The sequence below is a fragment of the Callithrix jacchus genome, chromosome 10 (genome assembly GCF_049354715.1).
Source record: "Callithrix jacchus isolate 240 chromosome 10, calJac240_pri, whole genome shotgun sequence".
Classification (NCBI taxonomy): domain Eukaryota; kingdom Metazoa; phylum Chordata; class Mammalia; order Primates; family Cebidae; genus Callithrix; species Callithrix jacchus.
Window position 1 is genome coordinate 113,997,051 of NC_133511.1, and position 22,262 is coordinate 114,019,312.

Here is a 22,262-nt window from a genome sequence, read left to right on the forward strand (position 1 = left end):
GCCTTGTAGTATAGTTTGAAGTTAGGTAGCATGATGCCTCCAGCTTTGCTTTTTTGCTTAGAATTGTCTTGACTCCCGCTGGGTGTGGTGGCTCACGCCTGTAATCCCAGCACTTTGGGAGGCTGAGGTGGGTGGATCACGAGGTCAAGAGATCGAGACCATCCTGGTCAATATGGTGAAACCCCGTCTCATTAAAAATACAAAAAGTTAGCTGGGCACGGTGGTGTGTGCCTGTAATCCAAGCTACTCAGGAGGCTGAGGCAGGAGAATTGCCTGAACCCAGGAGGCGGTGAGTCGAGATCGTGCCATTGCACTCCAGCCTGGGTAACAAGAGCGAAACTCCATCTCAAAAAAAAAAAAAAAAAAAAAGAATTGTCTTGACTATTCAAGCTTTCTTTTGGTTCCAAATGAAGTTTAAGGTGGCTTTCTCCAGTTCTGTGAAGAAGGCCAATGGTAGCTTGATGGGGATGGCATTGAATCTATACATTACTTTGGGCAATCTGGTCATTTTCACAAGATTGATCCTTCCTAATCATGAGCATGGAATGTTTTTCCATCTGTTTGTGTCCTCTCTTATTTCCTTGAGCACTGGTTTGTAGTTCTCCTTGAAGAGGTCCCTCACATCCTTTGTTAGTTGTATTCCTAGGTATTTTATTATCTTTGTAGCAATTGTGAATGGGAGTTCTCATGATTTGGCTCTCTGTCTGTTGTTGGTGTATATGAATAACAAAGTTGGATATGTGCTTTTATAAAGGAATATTCTTATAAAGTAGATATAATGTATGTTTTAAGATGAACACACATGGTGTTATGTATCTAATTCTGGTATTCTAGGTTCTCACTCAACTATATGTTTTTGAACCATATTGATTTTACTACAGACAGCCAGTGGTTTTCCGAATTTTGTTGAGAAAAATATTATAATCTAGGTCAAACTTCATTTAATGTATGTTTGTTTTCATAGTAATAGGTATTCAGTTAGTTATCAATTCCTTACTTCTACATGTATCACAATTAACAACTTTGTATGTTCTCTACACTTGTTCATAAAAAAAAAAAAAAGCTCTGTGAAAACTTTCCTGGAGGGGGACCTCTGATTCACATAACAAATTTAATTTATGTAAAGGAGGATAGACTCATTTCAAGATTATACTTATAATATGCATTTCACAATCAGGACACTTGAATTTTACACTCCTGATATCCAACTTAGGAATATGTACTGATTATACAAATTGTAAGGAATTTCAATAAAAACACATCATGTTAAGCTTTACGAAGCTAAAATTCTTTTACTTGTTTTAATGTATTATTTTGTTAAGTAATCAAAAAACTGGTCTGGATTTTAAATAGAAAGCTGCATTAAGAATAATCCATGTCAAAAACAACAGCAAGAAACACAGATTATAACAGTAAAAGTTGACAAATGTGTGAAAACTAGCAGAATTAAAAGGAAGTTGTTCATCTAAAAAACAAAAACAGGAAATCAACCTTGACAGAGCTAGGGAAGTCTGTGAAGGAGGAGTCGTAATACTTAGATATCTGATGTTTAAAAATGATCACAAAGAACTTGCAGAAACCACAGCCTTGCACAAAGGCTACTACAATTTTACCCACACAACAATAATTCTGCAAGGACATCTGTCCAGCAACTGCTTGTTCAACCTTAAACTGGCATCATCGTCATCATTGATGTTAGCAGCCAAAAATAATGATCTCAAAACAATCATGTTGCCCCCCCCCAGCACCTCCCACATTTGTTCCTTTAAAATCCTTTTTTCTCTTACCTCTCTGAATACATACATAGTTTGGCATGTGTATTCCCATTTCAATGCCTTTTTCCCCCAAAAAATCGTTTTCCTTCAGAGAGCCTGTCTTGGTTTGGTGTTTAGGTTTATATAAGTGGTGTCAGAAATGAGAACTGAAAAAGATGACTACTGTGAGAAACAGTAATTCTTGGAACCTGTGTGCAGTACTCACTTGAGCCCTTTGAACTCTCCACCTCCACAGCTTCATCCTCGTGAGTCTTTTCTCTGGCTGAGCCTCCCTCTTTTTGGTAGAAACGCTTGAATTTCTGAAAGTATAGTCTTTCAGGGATCATTTCTATAGTTTTTTACTAGAGAAGTTTCTCTGAACGTGTGGAGTACCAGCTGAAACTATGAATAGACCAATAACAAGGTCAGAAGTTGAGGCAGCAATTAAGAGCCTACCACACAAAAAAAAGCCCAGGTCCAGACGGGTTCACAGCCGAATTCTACCAGACACACAAAGAGGAGCTGGTACCATTCCTTCTAAAACTATTTCAAACAATCCAAAAAGAGGGAATACTTCCCAAATCATTTTACGAAACCAACATCATTCTGATACCAAAACCCGGCAGAGACCCAACAAGAAAAGAAAACTTCAGGCCAATATCCATGATGAACATAGATGCAAAAATCTTCAATAAAATATTGGGAAGCCGAATGCATTAGCAAATCAAAAAACTTATTCACCATGATCAAGTAGGATTCATCCCGGGGATGCAAGGCTGGTTCAACATATGCAAGTCTTTAAACGTAATTCACCACATAAACAGAACCAAAAACAAAAACCACATGATTATCTCAATTGACGCAGAGAAGGCATTTGACAAAATTCAACAGCCCTTTATGCTAAAAACCCTCAATAAACTCAGTATCGATGGAACGTATCTCAAAGTAATAAAAGCTATTTATGACAAACCAACAGCCAATATCATACTGAATGGGCAAAAACTGGAAGCATTCCCTTTGAAATCCGGCACTAGACAAGGATGCCCTCTTTCACCACTCCTATTCAATATAGTTCTGGAAGTTCTAGCCAGAACAATCAGGCAAGAAAAAGAAATAAAGGGTATTCAAATAGGAAAGGTGGAAGCCAAATTGTCTCTATTTGCAGACGACATGATAGTATACCTAGAAGACCCCATCGCCTCAGCCCAAAAACTCCTGAAACTGATAAGCAACTTCAGCAAAGTCTCAGGATATAAAATCAATGTGCAAAAATCACAAGCATTCGTCTACACCAATAACAGACTTAAAGAAAGCCAAATCAAGAACGAACTGCCATTCGCAATTGCTACAAAAAGAATAAAATACCTTGGAATACAACTCACAAGGAACGTAAGAGACCTCTTCAAGGAGAACTACAAACCACTGCTCAACGAAATCAGAGAGGACACAAACAGATGGAGAAACATTCCATGTTCATGGTTAGGAAGAATTAACATCGTGAAAATGGCTATACTGCCCAAAGTAATTTACAGAATCAACGCTATCCCCATCAAGCTACCATTGACTTTCTTCACAGAACTGGAAAAAAACACCATGAACTTTATATGAAACCAAAAGAGAGCCCGCATAGCCAAGTCAATTCTAAGCAAAAAGAACACAGCGGGGGGCATCACACTACCGGATTTCAAACTATACTACAAGGCTACAGTAATCAAAACAGCATGGTACTGGTACCAAAACAGAGATATAGACCAATGGAACAAAACAGAGGCACCGGAGGCAACACAACATATCTACAACTATACAATCTTTGATAAACCTGACAAAAACAAGCAAGGGGGAAAGGATTCCCTGTTCAACAAATGGTGTTAGGAAAACTGGCTAGCCATGTGCAGAAGCAGAAACTGGACCCCTTCCTGACACCTTACACTAAAATTAACTCCAGATGGATTAAAGACTTAAACATAAAACCTGGCACCATAAAAACCCTAGAAGGAAATCTAGGCAAAACTATCCAGGACATAGGAGTAGGCAAGGACTTCATGAACAAAACACCAAAAGCATTGGCAACAAAAGCCAAAATAGACAAATGGGACCTAATGAAACTCCACAGCTTCTGCACGGCAAAAGAAACAGTCACTAGAGTGGATCGGCAACCAATAGAATGGGAAAAAATTTTTGCAGTTTACCCATCTGACAAAGGGCTGATATCCAGAATTTACAAAGAACTCAAACGGATTTACAGGAAAAAAACAAACAAGCCCATTCAAAAGTGGGCAAAGGATATGAACAGACACTTTATGAAAGAAGACATATATGAGGCCAACAATCATATGAAAAAATGCTCATCGTCACTGGGCATCAGAGAGATGCAAATCAAAACCACATTGAGATACCATCTCATGCCAGTTAGAATGGCGATCATTAAAAAATCTGGAGACAACAGATGCTGGAGAGGATGTGGAGAAAAAGGAACACTTCTACACTGTTGGTGGGAGTGTAAATTAGTTCAACCATTGTGGAAGACAGTGTGGCGATTCCTCAAGGCCTTAGAAATAGAAATTCCATTTGACCCAGCAATCCCATTACTGGGTATATATCCAAAAGACTATAAATCGTTCTACTATAAGGACACATGTACACGAATGTTCATTGCAGCACTGTTTACAATAGCAAAGACCTGGAATCAACCCAAATGCCCATTGATAATAGACTGGATTGGAAAAACGTGGCACATATACACCATGGAATATTATGCAGCAATCAGAAGTGATGAGTTTGTGTCGTTTGTAGGGACATGGATGAATCTGGAGGACGTCATCCTCAGCAAACTGACACAAGAACAGAAAATGAAACACCGCATATTCTCACTCATAGGCGGGTGATGAAAAATGAGAACACATGGACACAGAAGGGGGAGTACTAAACACTGGGGTCTATTGGGGGGAAAAGGGGAGGGCCAGTGGGAGGGGGAGGTGGGGAGGGATAGCCTGGGGAGAAATGCCAAATGTGGGTGAAGGGGAGAAGGAAAGAAAAGCACACTGCCATGTGTGTTCCAACACAACTGTCTTGCATGCTCTGCTCATGTACCCCAAAACCTAAAATCCAATAAAAAATTTAAGAAAAAAAAAAGAAACGCTTGAATTTGTTAGGAATCTGATTTGAATAAGGCAGCCTTAGCTCTATCTCTGAGGCATGTCTTTTTGGGGGAATTTACTTCTTTAACATTTTGTTTGATAATGATAACATAATGATAATTTAACATTTTGTTTGATCTGCACATGTAGGTTAATGTGTAGATCTGAATTGATCTGAATCACACAGTCCTCACATTGGGTATGTTTCTAACCTTCCTAAAAATGTTATAACTATAGTTTATTTCCATACACTATCTTTATTTCACATTGACATGATTTTCTTGTGTGTGTATGTGAGGTTGACATAACAACAATTAAACATACCCCACTGAAATAAATGGAATTTCTAACAATTTCTTGCCACATTAAAAAAAACACTAACAATTTTCAAAAAAAAAAATGAAAAGCACTGAAGGAATATAGTTTAGATTTAAATTTACATTAGTTTGAGTGATCGGCGTGGGTTTTCTAGGAACCTCTTTAGTGCATCCTTCACGGTCTTGTTCCTGAGGCTGTAAATTAGGGGGTTCAACATTGGTATCACCAGGGTGTAGAAGACAGAAGCCATTTTGTCAGTATCTAATGAGTGATTAGTCCTTGGTTGTAAATACATGAAAAGGAGAGTCCCATAGAACACAACCACAGCTGTCATGTGAGAAGCACACGTGGAAAAGGCTTTCTGTCGTCCTTCTGCAGAATGTATCCTTAAAATGGTAATAACAATGTTGAAGTAGGATATTATGACAACAGTCATAGAGAAAAACAAGTTGGTCCCTGAAAAGGTAAACACTGCTGTTTCTGGAATGTAGGTATCAGAACAGGACAGTGCTAGCAAAGGGACATTGTCACAGTAAAAATGGTTGATGATGTTGGAAGAACAGTATGACACAGAGAACACACAGGAAGAGACGGTCAGTGCTGTGATAAGGCTCTGAAGGTATGTGAGGGACACCAGCAGACAACAGAGCTTTGGAGACACCACTACCGCGTAGAGCAGAGGGTTGCAAACAGTCACATAGCGGTCATAGGCCATTGCAGCCAGCATGAAAATCTCAGCCACAATGAAAATCAAGAATCCACCCAGTTGGGTTGCACATCCGTAGTAAGATATGATTTTCTTGGTAACCAGGAAGTTAACCAACATTTTAGGGGCAATGACAGTAGAATTGCAAAGATTGATGATAGCCAAGTGACGGAGGAAAAAGTACATGGGTGTTTGAAGTTGAGGGTCAACACTGGTGAGGGTGATGATGCCCAGGTTCCCTGCCACGGTCAGCACATAAAGCACCAGGAAGACCAGAAAGAGGGGAATCTGGAGCTCTGGATTGTCTGAGACTCCCACAAGAATAAACTCCGTCACCCATGTGAGATTTCCTGAAGCCATTTATATTGTTGCCCTCATCTTTTATCTGAAAAATTAAAATAAATTAGTGGATAATAAAATTCATGTTTCTATTAGACACTAGGTGGTTAAATATTTCATTTGAAATCAGTTTATATTTTTTGACAAACCCTTAAAAGTTTCAGAACCTAATTGTTTTTCTCCCCATGTTTCATAAACTTCAGAAATAAAAATTCGCCAGACAAGAGTCTTAAAACTGTCTTAACAAGCCATTTATGTATTCACTATTGGATATAGTTTACATTAAGTGAATACATATTTATTTATTTTATGATATGTCTTATTATGCATATATCAACTATATTAGCATATGATATTGGATGAATATATATGCAGTTGATATTAATGTATATTCACATAATTATGTGCACATATTATCATTTGTAATTGATGAATATATGCACACATATATACACATGTAATTTATTACTTACAATTTTTATTTGTGTGTTTCTGTTTGTATTTCGAATGATAAGAGAGAAGAGTCTTTAAAAAACTGGTGAGACAGAGTGACTTTTCCAGCTCATACCTTTTCATTAATAACCCTTGGGAATTTCACCGTTTCTATGGGTAACATTTTGAGTATTCTGGATTTTACTTTATCAGTTTCTACTACACAATGTTGCATTAGCTGCCCAGAAGTAGGCCTACACCTCAATATTGTTCCTTCTGAGTGTAAAGTCAGAATCCTCTTTACCGAATCACATTTCATGACTTCTACTAGATGGGCTGGTCCTGTCCTATCATTATGACTTCTCTTACTCAGACTCTTCTCTACTATTTTGTTCCAGAAGCCCTATTCTTCCTTCCATTTCTAGCTTATACATTTTCATTTTAAATTGTTAAAAGTTGTTTTTTAAAATTCTTATTACTTACAACTTTTATTTGTTTAAGTTTGATACCCTTGATTTATTATACTTGTATAGAAAAACAAGTGGGGAAGACTGTTAATATTTATTTAGAAAGTGAGAGAATTATGCTAGAAATTTTGAAATAGTTATCTCGTTCTGCAGGAGTACCCTAGGATGTAGGTAAATGGTAATTATTTTCAGGTCTAATAAAAAAATTGAGTCTCGGTGAAGTAAAACAACTCAAAAAAGACTATGTAAGACATTGGTCTAAACTTCGTGGTTTTATGATTTTGTTTTTGTGATTTCATTTATATGATTGCTTGGTTTGTGTTGTCTACCAATCAATAGCTAGGTGATTTTTACCAGGCATTATATTCTTGTGTTATTAAAATGAAATGAGATAATGCACATAAATAGATTTGTTTTCACAGAGCCTGGTACCAAGTGAATGCAAAATGGATGTTACCTTCAGTTTTCATTATTAACATGCTTCGAATAACTTTTGATGCGAGTTCCTATTTCAGTTCTGATAATTCATTCTACCTTACTGAGTGTTTTTACAATTGATACAGAAATAGCAAATGAATTATGATACTGCAAATTTTTTTTTAAATCTGGAACACACGATACTTACCTACTTTTTTAACAAATAAAACATGCTGTCTTGCAATCGGATTGTCTCTTAAATCTTCGGTGTTTCTTTGTTCTGATACATTATTAAATACATAAAATTTGAGGCTGAGAAACTGATCTGATTATGCGTAATATTTAGTCTCTATCTTTTGCTTCTTGCCACTGCACCTAAAAATAACTGTATGTCTTATAAGCAGGCAAGGTTATGATGTAAAACATTGTGCTAACAATTACTTTGATCAAAGTATTTCCTGTTTGGTTGCTGCACACAAAGCAACTCAATGCATTGTTCATTCTGATGTGTATTCCACAGATATCCTTCATTTAGCAACAAAAGACAACATCACGAACAACAGCAATTATTTATTAGCTACTCTGAATTGTGCAATTAGCTTAGGAACGGAAGAGAGTTTACAAATATTTAATATCTTTACTTGTTATTAATTTATCCTCTTCTGAAGCATGACTGAGGCAGAGCTGGAGTTGATTTTTATTTCAGCAAGTACATGCCATTGACATAAAGAGCCCTTAGAACAGACCCAGTTTTCTCCTATTGGGTTTTTTTTTTCTGGAATATTTTTGAGTTAGAATTTTCCTGTTAAAGGCTACTATAATTTTTCACGAAAGGTTTTTTAAATTAGTTTTTGAAAAGAAATATTTTATAGGTCTTCCAATATTAGGAATCTCAACATAAAAATATACCTAATGTTAATAATTTTCATATGTTTCTCTTTAAAAAGTGTCACCCTTTGGTTAAGGTATCATATTGCAAATTAACTCTTAAATAGCTTCTGAGATGATTTCGTGACTCTGTTTCATTGATATCTGATTGTGGAATTTGTGTTTCGCTTGTTGAAACATGGATCTGGTTTGAGACAAGCACTGAATTTCAACGTGAGTTTTTGGTATCCATCAGAAAGATTGATTATTAGTACCAGGGAATGTTTTCATCCTAGGATTTTTCACCCCAGGGAATGCAAGAAGAAAAAGTTCATTTTTATTAGTATCAAGTATTTTTGAAAGCTCTTCTTTGAAACATCAAATCATATGCGTTGGAGACACTTATGACACTTCACTTATGATACAGAGTTCTCGCTAAACATCTCAGTTCTAAGGCAGAAAAAAATCATTACTCATATTAAGGTGGAATATACTAACCATAATGACTATTCAATTATTTGGTATAAATGTTCAAACAGTCTAGTTTATCAATAGAGATGCTGGATACTACTGTTTACGTTATATTACTGTCACTTCCACTAAGAAATCAGTGGGCACATATTTGAGTTACTTGGAACAGAAGACAAAAGATATCATTTCAGTCCTGAGTCTGATTTAAATCTGGGTTAAATCCTCAAAGATAATTGATTCTCTCTTTTTTTTTTTTTGATACCGAGTCTCACTCTGTCACCAGGAGCCAAGCTGGAGTTCAGTGGCACAATCTCGGCTCACTGCAACCTCTGCCTCTCAGGTTGAAGCAATTCTCTTGCCTCAGCCTCCCGAGTAGCTGGGACTACAGGCACGCGCCACAACGCTCAGCCAATTTTTGTTTTTTGTTTTTTTTTTTGAGGCTGAGTTTCACTCTTGTTACCCAGGCTGGAGTGCAATGGCGTGATCTCGGCTCACTGCAACCTCCGCCTCCTGGGTTCAGGCAATTCTCCTGCCTCAGCCTCCTGAGTAGCTGGGATTACAGGCACGCGCCACCATGCCCAGCTAATTTTTTGTATTTTTAGTAGAGACGGGGTTTCACCATGTTGACCAGGATGGTCTCCATCTCTTGACCTCGTGATCCACCCGCCTCGGCCTCCCCAAGTGCTGGGATTACAGGCTTGAGCCACCGCGCTCGGTCTATAATTGATTCTTACATGAAGCTTAGTAAGAAGTAAAATATTTGGTGTAACCTACCCGTGTAGAGATACCTGGTGAGACCCAGACCCAAGGCTCCTGCTCAAAGCATGCTAGAGTTTTTTAAGTGTCTGAAGTTTCTGAAGGCCTTCATACTGAATAACTTTGTTTCTAGGTCCCAGTCCCCAAACATGACAATAAGATTTTCCATCTGATCCCCCAGAGACAGAAAGACAAACAACATTCATTAGCCAAGATTCCACTCAAAACTTTACCCAGAGAGTGAAAATGTGGAGATTGCCTAGGGACTCACTTAGATAATCCCATTGAATAAAAAAAGAATGCAATTACCTGTATATAAATGGGGAATTGATGCTCTTGGCCCTGGGATGAAAAAAATTAATAGTTAGAAAGCAGCACAGAATTCTGTTTCCAATGGTCAATTTTAATATGAATATTGGGAACAGAACTAAATGTAAAGCCCCCATTCTGCATCAAGAGCAACTCCTGCAAATAAGTAAAAAAGAAAAAACCAGGTGGTATAAAACATAAATTTAACATGTGAATGAGTGATTATAAAAAAATGAATATCAATTTTTAAATGATTTCTTAATGTGACAAGGAGAAGTATTAATTAAAATTCTTCTTACACTCATTGTATATCTGGTCTTATTTCTAGTGATTAAAATTATTTGGATGGAGGAAAATATGTTTTTTATATGAGCCTGTGATCTTCCCTCAAAGCATATAGAAGCATCATAATTAAATACTTACAGCATTTTCTTGTTACTTTTTGTGTGGAATATTCTAGTCTGTAAGCATTGTAGGTGCAAAAGTTATGTCTAGACACCTTCTAGACACTATATTTCTCTCACCCAAATTAATCAATAGTTTTATATTATATGTCTTATTATTTTAAAATAATGCATCATTAAATACAATCTAATTTTCACTTATCCAACTTCTCTCATTTCCATTTCTTCCATTTTATTCAGAATTAACCACTTTTGACTATCACAATCTTTTATTCTCTTTTCAAGTCTTTATATTTTTAAGAACACTTACCATGAGACCTATCATCTTAAAAAGTTGGAACTATACATTGAAGCAATATTACCTATAGGGGTAATAGTAATAACAAAAAATAGATAAATACAGGACATCTCTGGAACTTAATACTCTAGCATGACTGAATTGCTATATCTATTTTATAGTAACTCACCATTTATGCCTGCCCCCTTGCCCAGCACCTGGAAACTCCAATTCTCCTCTGTGCTTTTATGCATTTGATTATTTTGCATATCTTATGTAAGTGACATCATAGAGTATTGGTCCTCCTGGGACTGACTTATTTTACTTAACACAATGTCTTCAAGGTTAATAAATGCTATCTAGTTTTTAAAATAAAATCAATTTACTATTGTATTTTTGGTATATAAATGATATGTCATTTCTAGTTACATAGTTTTAAGTTTACATAAGTGAATTTATGATGTTTATATAATTTTTGATTGACTTAGTTTTTCTTGGAATAATGTTATTTTATTTAAATATCTTGATATAGATTTGTTTATGCATTTAAACTAGATAAAAAATTTAGTTGTGTTGTGTCTTCTATATTACATAAAATAATTCGCATCTTTTTGAGTCCTCATTTTTCTCTCATACAATATTCTATCAAGTCTATACACTTGGATGACACTTGGAAATTACTAGGCCATTTTCAAATCTAGTCAATTCAACAAAAATGTTTTAGTGTTTCTATTTATAACATATCTTAATATTTACATTTGTAAATATTCAATGTTCATATAGCCAAAAAAAAAAGTTGATAGTATTTTTCTACTCAGACCTCTAGCAGTTTTATCATGCCAGGAAGCTCCTATTTTGCTAAGTAAAAGGAAACAATGAAATATCATTGAAATCTTACTTTGAACTTTTAAACAATAATTAAAAATACATTTAGTCTACTGGACAACTGATAACCACACACAAAATAATGAAGAAGAACCACTACATCTAATTTTACACAAAAATTAACTTCAAATCAACACCCTAAATACAAGAGTAAAATTATAAAACTCTTAGAAGACAATGTGAGAGATAGTCTTTATGACCTTCTCTGTGTTTGGCAATAGATTTCTAAACATTATACCCAAGGTACAAGCAACAATAACAAAAAATAGATCAATCAAACTTCATCAAAATTAAAAATATTTGTTCATCATAGGACATTATCAAGACAGTGAAAAGACATCCTAAATAGTAGAAGTTTCTTCAAATACATTTAATAGGTATTGGATAACTAGAATACGTCAAAAAAACTACAACTGAACATTAAGGAGTCAAATAACCTTAGTAGCCTACTTAAAAATGACAAACATATTTGAATAAAAATTTCTCCAGAAAGACAAACAGATGCCCAATAAACACATGAAAGTTACTCAACATTAGTTATTAGAGAATTGTAAATAAGAATTACAATGAAATACTAGCACTTTGGAAAGCCAAGGCAGGCGAATCATGAGGTCAGCAGATTGAGAGCATCCTGAACAACATGGTGAAACCCCATATCTACTAAAAATATAAAAACTAGCTGGGCGTGGTGGCACGTACCTATAATCCTAGCTACTTAGGAGGCAGAGGCAGGAGAATTGCTCTAGCTAGGGAGTCAGAGGTTGCAGTGAGCTGAGATCCCACCACTGCATTCTATCCTGGCAACAGAGCAAGACTTCATCTTAAAAAATAATAATAAAATAAAATAAAATAACATAAATGAAAAATCAACTCATCCTACAACAGGCATGAAATGTTTTCAAATAATTTTTGAAAACATTATGCTAAGTGAAAGCAGAACGGGCAACAAAGATCACCTTTTCTATGATTTCTTTATGGAAAATATCCAGAATAGGAAAATACAGAGATGGAGCACAGATTGTTGGGGGCTGGAGTAAGTGAGAATTGGGGAGAAACTACTTATGGTGTACTTCATAGTGATGGAAGTGTTCTGGAGCTAGACATAGGTGGTGGTTACACAACACTGTGAATGTAATAATTGCCACTGAATTATTCTGTTAAATAGTTAATTTTATCACATGGGAATTTTGCCTCAATGTATTATTTTTAAATGAGTTTAGATATAATTTTACATATTGTGTGTCTTTTTAAATTATGTCCGAAATTTTATTTCACCCATGTAACTGTTCTTGATAATAAATTGTGTCTGATATATGAAATGAAATTGTTTAATTAGTTCATGAAAGCTTTTAGTTTATAGAATTTTCAAATTTAGTAAACTCACCTTAGTTTGTATTTGCTAGCAAATTACCCAAAAGTGTTTGAGTGTTTTCTATCATTTAATGTTTACATTTTCTAGATTATTATTGATGTATATACATTGTCCATAAGAGGTTTCGTTCTTTACAAATTTTCTCTATGTGTATTTTATGCATTGTGCTATAAACTTTATTATGAATCAATTCAACAAATGAATAATTGTTTCTATTTTCCCAAGTCTGTAGCTTGGCCTTTTCTTATATTTTTGGTACTTTTTATCATGCAGACTTTACAATTTTTAAAGAATAACATTTAACAATCTTTCTGATTTTAAGTGGTATTTAAACATCTCTTCTATTCTAAATCATACATACACACAACCACACACACATACACACACGCATGCATGCACACAGGGGCTGTCCTTATTTGCATGATTTGGCATGCACATGTGATGAATATTAATGGTCATAGCTTAATTTTGACCTTTGAAGGAAAGAACCGTGTAGTATGAGAGGAGACAGCCTCCAAATAGGAGAAAATAAATCCAGAGGTATTTGGTAAAAATATGTGTGGGGGATGATGCTCTATTTTTGTAGTGTTGAAGTGTGATTTAAATGTATTAAACACATTTTAGCAAAATATTTCTTATATGGAGATGAAAGAAAATAATGTACATTTTTAAGTAAAGATTACATACATAAATGCTTGTGAATGTGCATTTTTGTGTATGTCAATTACTATCAGCATATATGTACTGATATATATGTGAATACACGCACATACATACATATGCAAAATATGTGTGTATATATATCAATATATTAACATAGTAAAAAAATAACACAGATTTTTCTATATGTAAGAACTGCATAGGTACAGGGTCACCTATGACCTTTATTTTAAAACATTCAAGAAAAAAACAGAATTATGCTAATAAATTACACATTTTCATTATTGTCTAGGGGAAACTCTTGCTAACCAGGCTTTTCCTCTACTGTCATACCACAGTAATCATCAACAACCTCAGTGACCAAATGTGTGGGGGTTTTTTTCCTCCCACACCACGCAGTAGAAACAAACCTGGTTTCCTCTAATTCATTTGCAACACTGTTTACCTGGAGATTCCGTAGGTTGAAGGTTCAGTCCTCAAAACTGCCTCCCAACAACACTTGAAGTAGAAGCTGGTTTATGTGAGTTTCAGACAAGAAATAGCAAGGAGAGGAGGAACATCACAAGTGTGGGTCTCTGGAACTTCTGACCAACCAGCTTCAAGTTGGAGCTCCCATGACCCCCTCTTTGGGTATCATTAAATTACTGAAGCAGCTCACAAAAGTCAGGGAAACATATTACTTGCTTATGATACAGGATATTGCAAAGGATACAAATGAAGGGATGTGTAGGGCAAGGTATAAGAAAAGGGGTACAGAGCTTCCATACCCTCCCTGACCTTGCCACTCTCTAGCAACTTCCACAGGTTCTGCTATCCAGAAGCTCACTGAATCCTATCCTCCTAGGTTTTATGGAAGCTTCAAGGCATCAGCATTCCTTCCCCCAAGGATTAGGGCGGTACTCTCTCATGGGAGAGTCATAAGACTCACAATCAGTAAGGCAAACATTGGAATCCTGCCTTGGGCAAGTGAAAGGAGGGCCGGAGAATGTAAAAGACCTGCCCCTGAGGCCTAACACACCCAACCTTATAACAAAAGACTGTAACAAGGGCTATGGGAATTTTGGATGAAAGCCAGTGTATATCATAACACCACAATGACAGGCTCTTGGTACTGGGGTGCAGAGTATCACTCTTAACTTTTTAAAATCTATTTTTTACTATGAAAGTATACTTTATTGATATCCTGATTTTTTTCCAAATATTTTTTTCATTGCCTCTTTTACATCTTTGTTCCTCAAACTGTAGATGATGGGATTCAGCATGGGAATCACAATGGTGTAAAATATCGACACTATCATGTCATGCTCCAAAACATAGCTGGAACTTGGTCTCACATACATGAAGAGGATTGTCCCATGATAAATTGACACTCCAGTTAGGTGAGCCCCACAGGTGGAGAAGACTTTTCTCCTCCCTTCCGCAGAATGCATCTTCAGAATGGCCAGCAGAATGAAAAAATAGGAGATCAGGACAATCAGGATAGTGACTATCTCAATAGAGCCCACAAAATAGAAGAGTAGAAGCTGGTTTATGTGAGTGTCAGAACAAGAAATAGCCAGGAGAGGAGGGATATCACAGAAGACATGTCGAATTTCACTGGATGCACAGAAGGACAGGCTAAATGTAGCCACCGTATGTATAGTAGCATGCAGAATGCCAGCAATGTAGGAAGCAGTGATGAGGGGCACATAGACTCTGGGTGACATGGTCACTGAATACAGGAGCGGGTTGTAGATGGCTACATAGCGATCATAAGCCATTGCAGCCAAGAGAAAGCATTCTGTGGTTCCAAAAGTAATAAGGAGAAGCATCTGTGTTGCACATCCAGTAAATGAAATGGATTTATTTTTTGCCAGAAAATTGACCAACATTTTTGGAGTGACAACTGTAGAATAGCAGGCATCCAAGAACGACAAAACACTAAGAAAATAGTACATGGGATTGTGGAGCTGGGAATACCCAGTGACCAGTACAATCAGTCCTAAATTTCCCATGAGAGTTAAGATGTAGATTGCTAGAAACAGGAAGAAGAAGGTGATCTGTAGTTCAAGATTGTCTGTGAAGCCCTTCAGTACAAATACGTTAACTTCAGTGACATTCTTCATGTTTAAATCTAGAGTAAACTTGAAGATAGTCATAAAATTACAGTTCATACTATGACAAAAAGGATGAACAATACCATGACTCAAAAGGATGTTAACTGTGCTCTTGTATATATTGTACAGTATATTTTCAGCAGTGCATAATTTTTTAGCAGCAAATCAAAGGACAGTGAGAAACTGGTCAGTCATATGTTCATGCCACTCATTGCAGAATCAAATGGAAGAACTGGGTGTTCATTAGTTGGCTGAACTTTTTCTGTTTCTGAAATCATCAGTTTTACTGGTTAATGTACCATTGAATTGCATTAGCTGTTTTCATATTAAATATTAAAATACACAAAAAAGAGTGGCTTAAAAAATACCCAAAGGATTATAAAGACACATGCAAATGTATGTTCATTGCAGCACTGTTTACAATAGCAAAGACCTGGAATCAACCCAAATCCCCATCAATGATAGACTGGACAAAGAACATGCAGCACATATACACCATGGAATACTATGCAGCCATAAAAATGATGAGTTAGTGTCCTTCGTAGGGACATGGATGAATCTGGAAACCATCATTCTCAGCAAACTGACACAAGAACAGAAAATCAAACACCACATGTTCTCACTCATAGGCAGGTGTTGAACAATGAGAGCACATGGACACAGGGAGGGGAGCATCACACACTGGGGGGAGGGGGAGGAACAGGGGCAGATGGGAAAGTTGAGGAGGGATAACATGGGGAGAAATGCCATATAGGCCATGGGAGGATGGACGCAGAAAACCCCTTGCCACGTATGTACCTATGCAACAATCCTGCATGATCTGCACACATACCCCAGAACCTTAAGTACAATAATAAAAAAAAAATCCTCTGGCATCCAAACACATAAGAGGTATATTAGGGGACAGAGCATTGGAATACAATGCCAGAATTTTAGAACTTTTAGCAATTATGCAAAATGATTTGCTATAATCTACTTATGCATGGAATGAGAATATTAATAGTTATTTTACAAGATTGGAGTAAATGTTGAAGGAAAATTACATTAATAGAGTTGAATATGTAAAATAACTTTGATTATAGAATAGGTTGGTTTAGGTTGGTTCTTGATAGAATACAGAGTATTCTATCAAGATTTTAAATCCAATGAACAATTACAGTTTTTTTCCCCTGCTCATTCAAATATCTCTGAATTATTCTTTGGAGAATGAAGATGGTTTGTGAATTATTTGATCATTTTATACCAGAAATAAACATGCAAATTACCATGATCCCATTTCCTACATTAAAGTTGTCTTAATTTTGCTTTGTTCAAATAAGATACGTCAACTAAATTTCACTTGAGACAGGCATTTCGACTAGATGCCAAAAGAAGTTATACTGGGTAAAAACTAAGTTAATATTAGCACAAAGATTCAGAGTTACAAAGAGAAAATAACTATGATTCTTGATGATTTAATAATATAGAATCAACTTCTAAAATTAATGTAAATCTATTTCTATGAATCAAATTTTAAAGGAAGGCAGAAAACTCCAAATATTATGAATGTAATGATGACACACTAGGTTTGCTAAATATAGCCCTTTATTTAGTACTTGCTGCAAGAACAGACTTATTATGCACATTAGCTATTTCACCTTCATAGCAACTTTCACAGCTAATAATTTCCAGAGTCAAGATTCAGTCCCGTGTTTCTCTCATTGCACGTGAAAATTTTGCATTTTTTCATGGCCTCATATTTTACGTGGCTTCATTCTGCAACTGGAACACTCTTCTTCCTACCCTTCTGCTGACCTCAGGGAAATAAAGGTAAGGCAAAACACGATTCTTGATGTATTTGTATTTTTTAAACCATTAAATCTAGAGAAACATAAAATAAGGAATAATCGGAAATGACTTCTAGATGAGCCTCCAGAAAACAAATTTAAAATAATTATTGATTGTTTTCCTTACTACCTCAAAATATAAGACCCCACATAAATGAAAATGTCAAATGTTTTGTCCTATATTGATATTTACTGATAAATTTATTTCCTTTATACTTTGAACTATCTTTGTCTATCAGAAAAATTAAAGCATACAGTCTATTAGGAGCTCTGTTATTTACCTCTACAAGTACAAACTCAATATTCCCTATTTTTTCTTATTTTATAGTAAGTGTTGGTTTTTAATTCTTAGGGATAACTCTAAATAAATCATATTTTACTGAATACGCTTGATTCACATATGCAATAGTCCAGAACTGAAGTGTTTTGTTGTTGGTATTTAGTACCTAAACAGTTTACTACAAAACAACATCGCTTCTTTTGACATTGTAGGTTCTAGCTGCTACAATATTCTTGAAATTATCTGAAATTTTCTCTTACCTGTGGAACAACAAATGCAGTTTTAGGTACTCTATGAATATGACCAATCTAGATTGTTTTTATCTTTGTAATCAACCGTTGGTGAAATCTACAGGCGATGTCCCCAGAGGAATATGCCCCAATTATCTCCTGTTTCAAAATAGCAACATGATGATTTACTTAATAATCAAAAGTAAATGATTCTGGAATAAGGCATTGCATGCTGCTACTTATTGCATGAATACATTTATTTGGCCTCTGATTTCAAATGTTTCAGATTTGAATTTCCCTGATGACTACTGATGTTGAACATCTTTTCATACAACTGTCGGCATTTGTATGTCTTCTTGGGGAAAAAACTGTGTTTAAGTCCTTTGTCTATTTTAAAATAAGATTATTGTTATTGTTGCTATTGAGTTTATATATTTTGATGTTAATCCCCTATTAGATATATCATGTACAAATATTTACTCCTATTCTGTGGGCTGCCTTTTTGCTTGGCTGATTGTTTTCCTCACCGTGCAGAAGCCTTTGACTTTGATGTAGTCTTACTTGTCTAATTTTGGTTTTGTTGCTTGGCTTTTTATGTCATATCCAGCAAGTCCTTCCCAAGCCTAATATCCTGAAGATTTTCCTTATGTTTCTTATAGAGGTGGTAGTTTCAGGTTTTATGTTTAAACTTTTAATTTATTTTGAGTTGTTTTTTTAATATGGTGTAAGACATAGGTCCAATTTCATTCTTTTTCATATGCATATTCAATTTTTCCTAGAAACATTTTTTGAAGGGATAATCTTTTCCCCATTGCATATTCTTGTAATCCTGTGAAAGGTCATTTGACTATATACATGTAGGATTGTTTCCAAGCTCTGTATTCTGTTCCATTCATCTGTATGTCTGTCTTGAGTCCAGTACCATGCTATTTAATTACTGTAGTTTTGTAATATAATTGAAATCAGAAAGTATGATGGTTCCTGCTTTGTTTTCTTTCTCAAGATGTTTTCTTTCTCCTTTGGCTATTTAAAGTCTTTTGTAATTGCATATAATTTTTAGGATTTTTTTTCTGTTTCTTTAAAAATTAGCAGTAAGATTTTGCATGAAATACATTGAATCTGAAGATCCCTTTGGGTAGTATTTATGGAGATTTTAATTATTGAAGACCAAAACCACAATAATATATCCTTATACACATGTAATGGCCAGTACCATGCTGTTTCAGTAACTATAGCCTTGTAATATAGTTTGAAGTCAGGTAATGTGATGCCTCCAGATTTTTTTTTTTTCAGTATTGTTGGGTCTATGTGGGCTCTTATTTAGGTCCCATAAGAATTTTAGGATTTGTTTTTTCTAGTCCTGTAAATAATGATGATGGTAGTTTAGGGAATTGCATGTGATCTGTAGATTGCTTTGGGCAGTATGGTCATTTCACAGTATCGATTTTACCCATCCATAAGCATGAGATGTATAAGCTATTTTTCATTGCAATCAGCCAGTAAAGAGGATAAACACTAATAATATAAAAGACAATATATTTATGTCAGAATATAGCAAATGGATTTACAGTGATACAAACTCTTTATACTAACATTATTTTCAAAGCCATAAAATCAGTCTAAATGTCTATCAGTGGCAGACTAGATGAAGAAAATTTGGTACATATATATCATGAAACATTGTGGAACTATTTAAAAAAGAGAGATTATGTCCTTCGCAAGAACATAGATGGAGTTGGAGGCCATTATTCATAGCAAACTAACACAGGAACAGAAAACCAAATACCACATATTCTCACTTAAAAGTGGGAGCTAAATGATGACAACCTATGTATACATAGAAGGGAACAATAGTCACTGGGCCCATCAGAGCATGGGTGGTTGAGGAGGGAGAGAATGAGGAAAAAAAATGAATAATAGGCTTAATACCCGGTTGCTGAAATAATCTATATTTCAACCAACCCGCATGATGCAACCCTAATGATGCAAGTTCACCTATATAAAAAACCTGCTTGTGTATCCCTAAACTTAAAATGAAAGTTAAAAAAAAAATAAAGTGCTGGGTTAGAAGTAAAAAAAAGAAAGTATAAATTTTAAACTTATTGAAAAGATTATCATCCAGTGACAAGAAAAATATGAAAGCATAAGTAAAAAGGTCATTAACAGGTGGAGGAAGCATCAAATGTTTAAAACTATATAGGGCTTCATAAGTCAAGAGGTTTTATAATTGCAGAATACTTATCCCTTTCTCAGATGAAATGAATATAGACATACCTGTATCTATATCTTCCTGTATATGTATTTACAATACAGCACTTCCTCCCTTATCCATGGCTTTAATTCCTGCAGTTTCAGCTAAGCACAGTCAACTACAGTCTGAAAATATTAAACAAAAACTTTCAGGAAAAAAATAAATAAGTGATAGATGGTGGCCATTCTGAGTAATGTGATGAAATCACCATTTGTCACTTGGTAGTCATTTTGATTATCAGATCCACTGGTGCAGTATCACAATACTTTCGTTCACGTAACCCTTATTTTACTTAATGATGGCCCCAAAGTGCAAGAATAGGAAAGATGGAATGCTATTATAATTAATTAATTTTATTATTATTTTTTTTTATTTTTGAATCTTTTTATTCCTGAAATGGCTGTTCACAATTTCTTGTTCAGGCTTTGTCATAATAATATTTTTTTAATTTTTTATTGCATTTTAGGCTTTGGGGTACATGTGCAGAACATGCAAGACAGTTGCATAGGTACACACAAGGCAGTGTGTTTTGCTTCCTTTCTCCCCTTCACCCACATTTGGCATTTCTCCCCAGGCTATCCCTCCCCAGCTTCCCCTTTCCCCCGCAAGAGTCCTAGTGTTTAGTACTCCCCTCCCTGTGTCCATGTATTCTCATTTTTCATCACCTGCCTATGAGCGAGAATATGCGGTATTTCATTTTCTGTTCTTGTGTCAGTTTGCTGACAATGATGTTCTCCAGATTCATCCATGTCCCTGCAAATGACACAAACTGATCATTTCTGATTGCTGCATAATATTCCATAGTGTATATGTGCCACATTTTCCCAATCCAGTCTATCATCGATGGGCATTTGGGATGATTCCAGGTCTTTGCTATTGTAAACAGTGCTGCAATGAACATTCGTGTACATGTGTCCTTATAGTAGAACGATTTATATTCCTTTGGATACATACCCAGTAATGGGATTGCTGGGTCAAATGGAATTTCTATTTCTAAGGACTTGAGGAATCGCCACACTGTCTTCCACAATGGTTGAACAAGTTTACACTCCCACCAACAGTGTAAAAGTGTTCCTTTTTCTCCACATCCTCTCCAGCATCTGTTGTCTCCAGATTTTTTAATGATCACCATTCTAACTGGCGTCAGATGGTATCTCAATGTGGTTTTGATTTGCATCTCTCTGATGACCAGTGATGACGAGCATTTTTTCATATGATTGTTGGCCTCATATATGTCTTCTGTCGTAAAGTGTCTGTTCATATCCTTTTCCCATTTATGAATGGGCTTGTTTGTTTTTTTCCCGTAAATCTGTTTGAGTTCTTTGTAAATTCTGGATATCAGCCCTTTGTCAGATGGGTAGACTGCTAAAATTTTTTCCCATTCTGTTGGTTGCTGATTCACTCTAGTGACTGTTTCTTTTGCCGTGCAGAAGCTGTGGAATTTCATTAGGTCCCATTTGTCTATTTTGGCTTTTGTTGCCAATGCTTTTGGTGTTTTGTTCATGAAGTCCTTGCCTACTCCTATGTCCTGGATGGTTTTGCCTAGATTTCCTTCAAGGGTTTTTATGGTGCCAGGTCTTATGTTTAAGTCTTTAATCCATCTGGAGTTAATTTTAGTGTAAGGTATCAGGAAGGGGTCCAGTTTCTGCTTTCTGCACATGGCTAGCCAATTTTCCCAACACCATTTATTAAACAGGGAATCCTTTCCCCCTTGCTTGTTTTTGTCAGGTTTATCAAATATTGTATGGTTGTAGATATGTTGTGTTGCCTCCGATGCCTCTGTTCTGTTCGATTGGTCTATATCTCTGTTTTGGTACCAGTACCATGCTTTTTTGATTACTGTAGCCTTGTAGTATAGTTTGAAATCGGGTAGTGTGATGCCCCCTGCTGTGTTTTTTTTGCTTAGAATTGTCTTGGCTATGCAGGCTCTCTTCTGGTTCCATATGAAGTTCATGGTGGTTTTTTCCAGTTCTGTGAAGAAAGTCAATGGTAGCTTGATGGGGATAGC

At 35.7% G+C, this 22,262-nt stretch overlaps 2 protein-coding genes and 1 pseudogene across 2 annotated transcripts; 1 reads left to right on the forward strand and 2 right to left on the reverse strand.

Moving 5' to 3' along the window:
- The first annotated feature begins 2,078 nt into the window (after positions 1–2,078).
- Positions 2,079–2,187, forward strand: LOC118145846 (small nucleolar RNA U3; annotated as a pseudogene).
- A 3,140-nt stretch (positions 2,188–5,327) lies between these two features.
- LOC100405529 (olfactory receptor 8J2) lies at positions 5,328–6,275 on the reverse strand. Its single transcript, XM_002755259.4, has one exon. It carries the CDS (start codon positions 6,273–6,275, stop codon positions 5,328–5,330), a length of 948 nt encoding a protein of 315 aa, XP_002755305.2.
- A 7,499-nt stretch (positions 6,276–13,774) lies between these two features.
- On the reverse strand, positions 13,775–15,765 carry LOC100410857 (olfactory receptor 5T2). Its single transcript, XM_003734261.5, has one exon. The coding sequence runs from the start codon at positions 15,722–15,724 to the stop codon at positions 14,744–14,746; it is 981 nt and encodes a 326-aa protein (XP_003734309.2). The 5' UTR covers positions 15,725–15,765; the 3' UTR covers positions 13,775–14,743.
- Positions 15,766–22,262: the final 6,497 nt, after the last annotated feature.

What these genes read in the sequence shown, in the direction of transcription:
- LOC100405529 (XM_002755259.4), bottom strand. Translation starts at nt 6,275, where the DNA reads ATGGCTTCAGGAAATCTCACATGGGTGACGGAGTTTATTCTTGTGGGA.
- LOC100410857 (XM_003734261.5), bottom strand. Translation starts at nt 15,724, where the DNA reads ATGAACTGTAATTTTATGACTATCTTCAAGTTTACTCTAGATTTAAAC.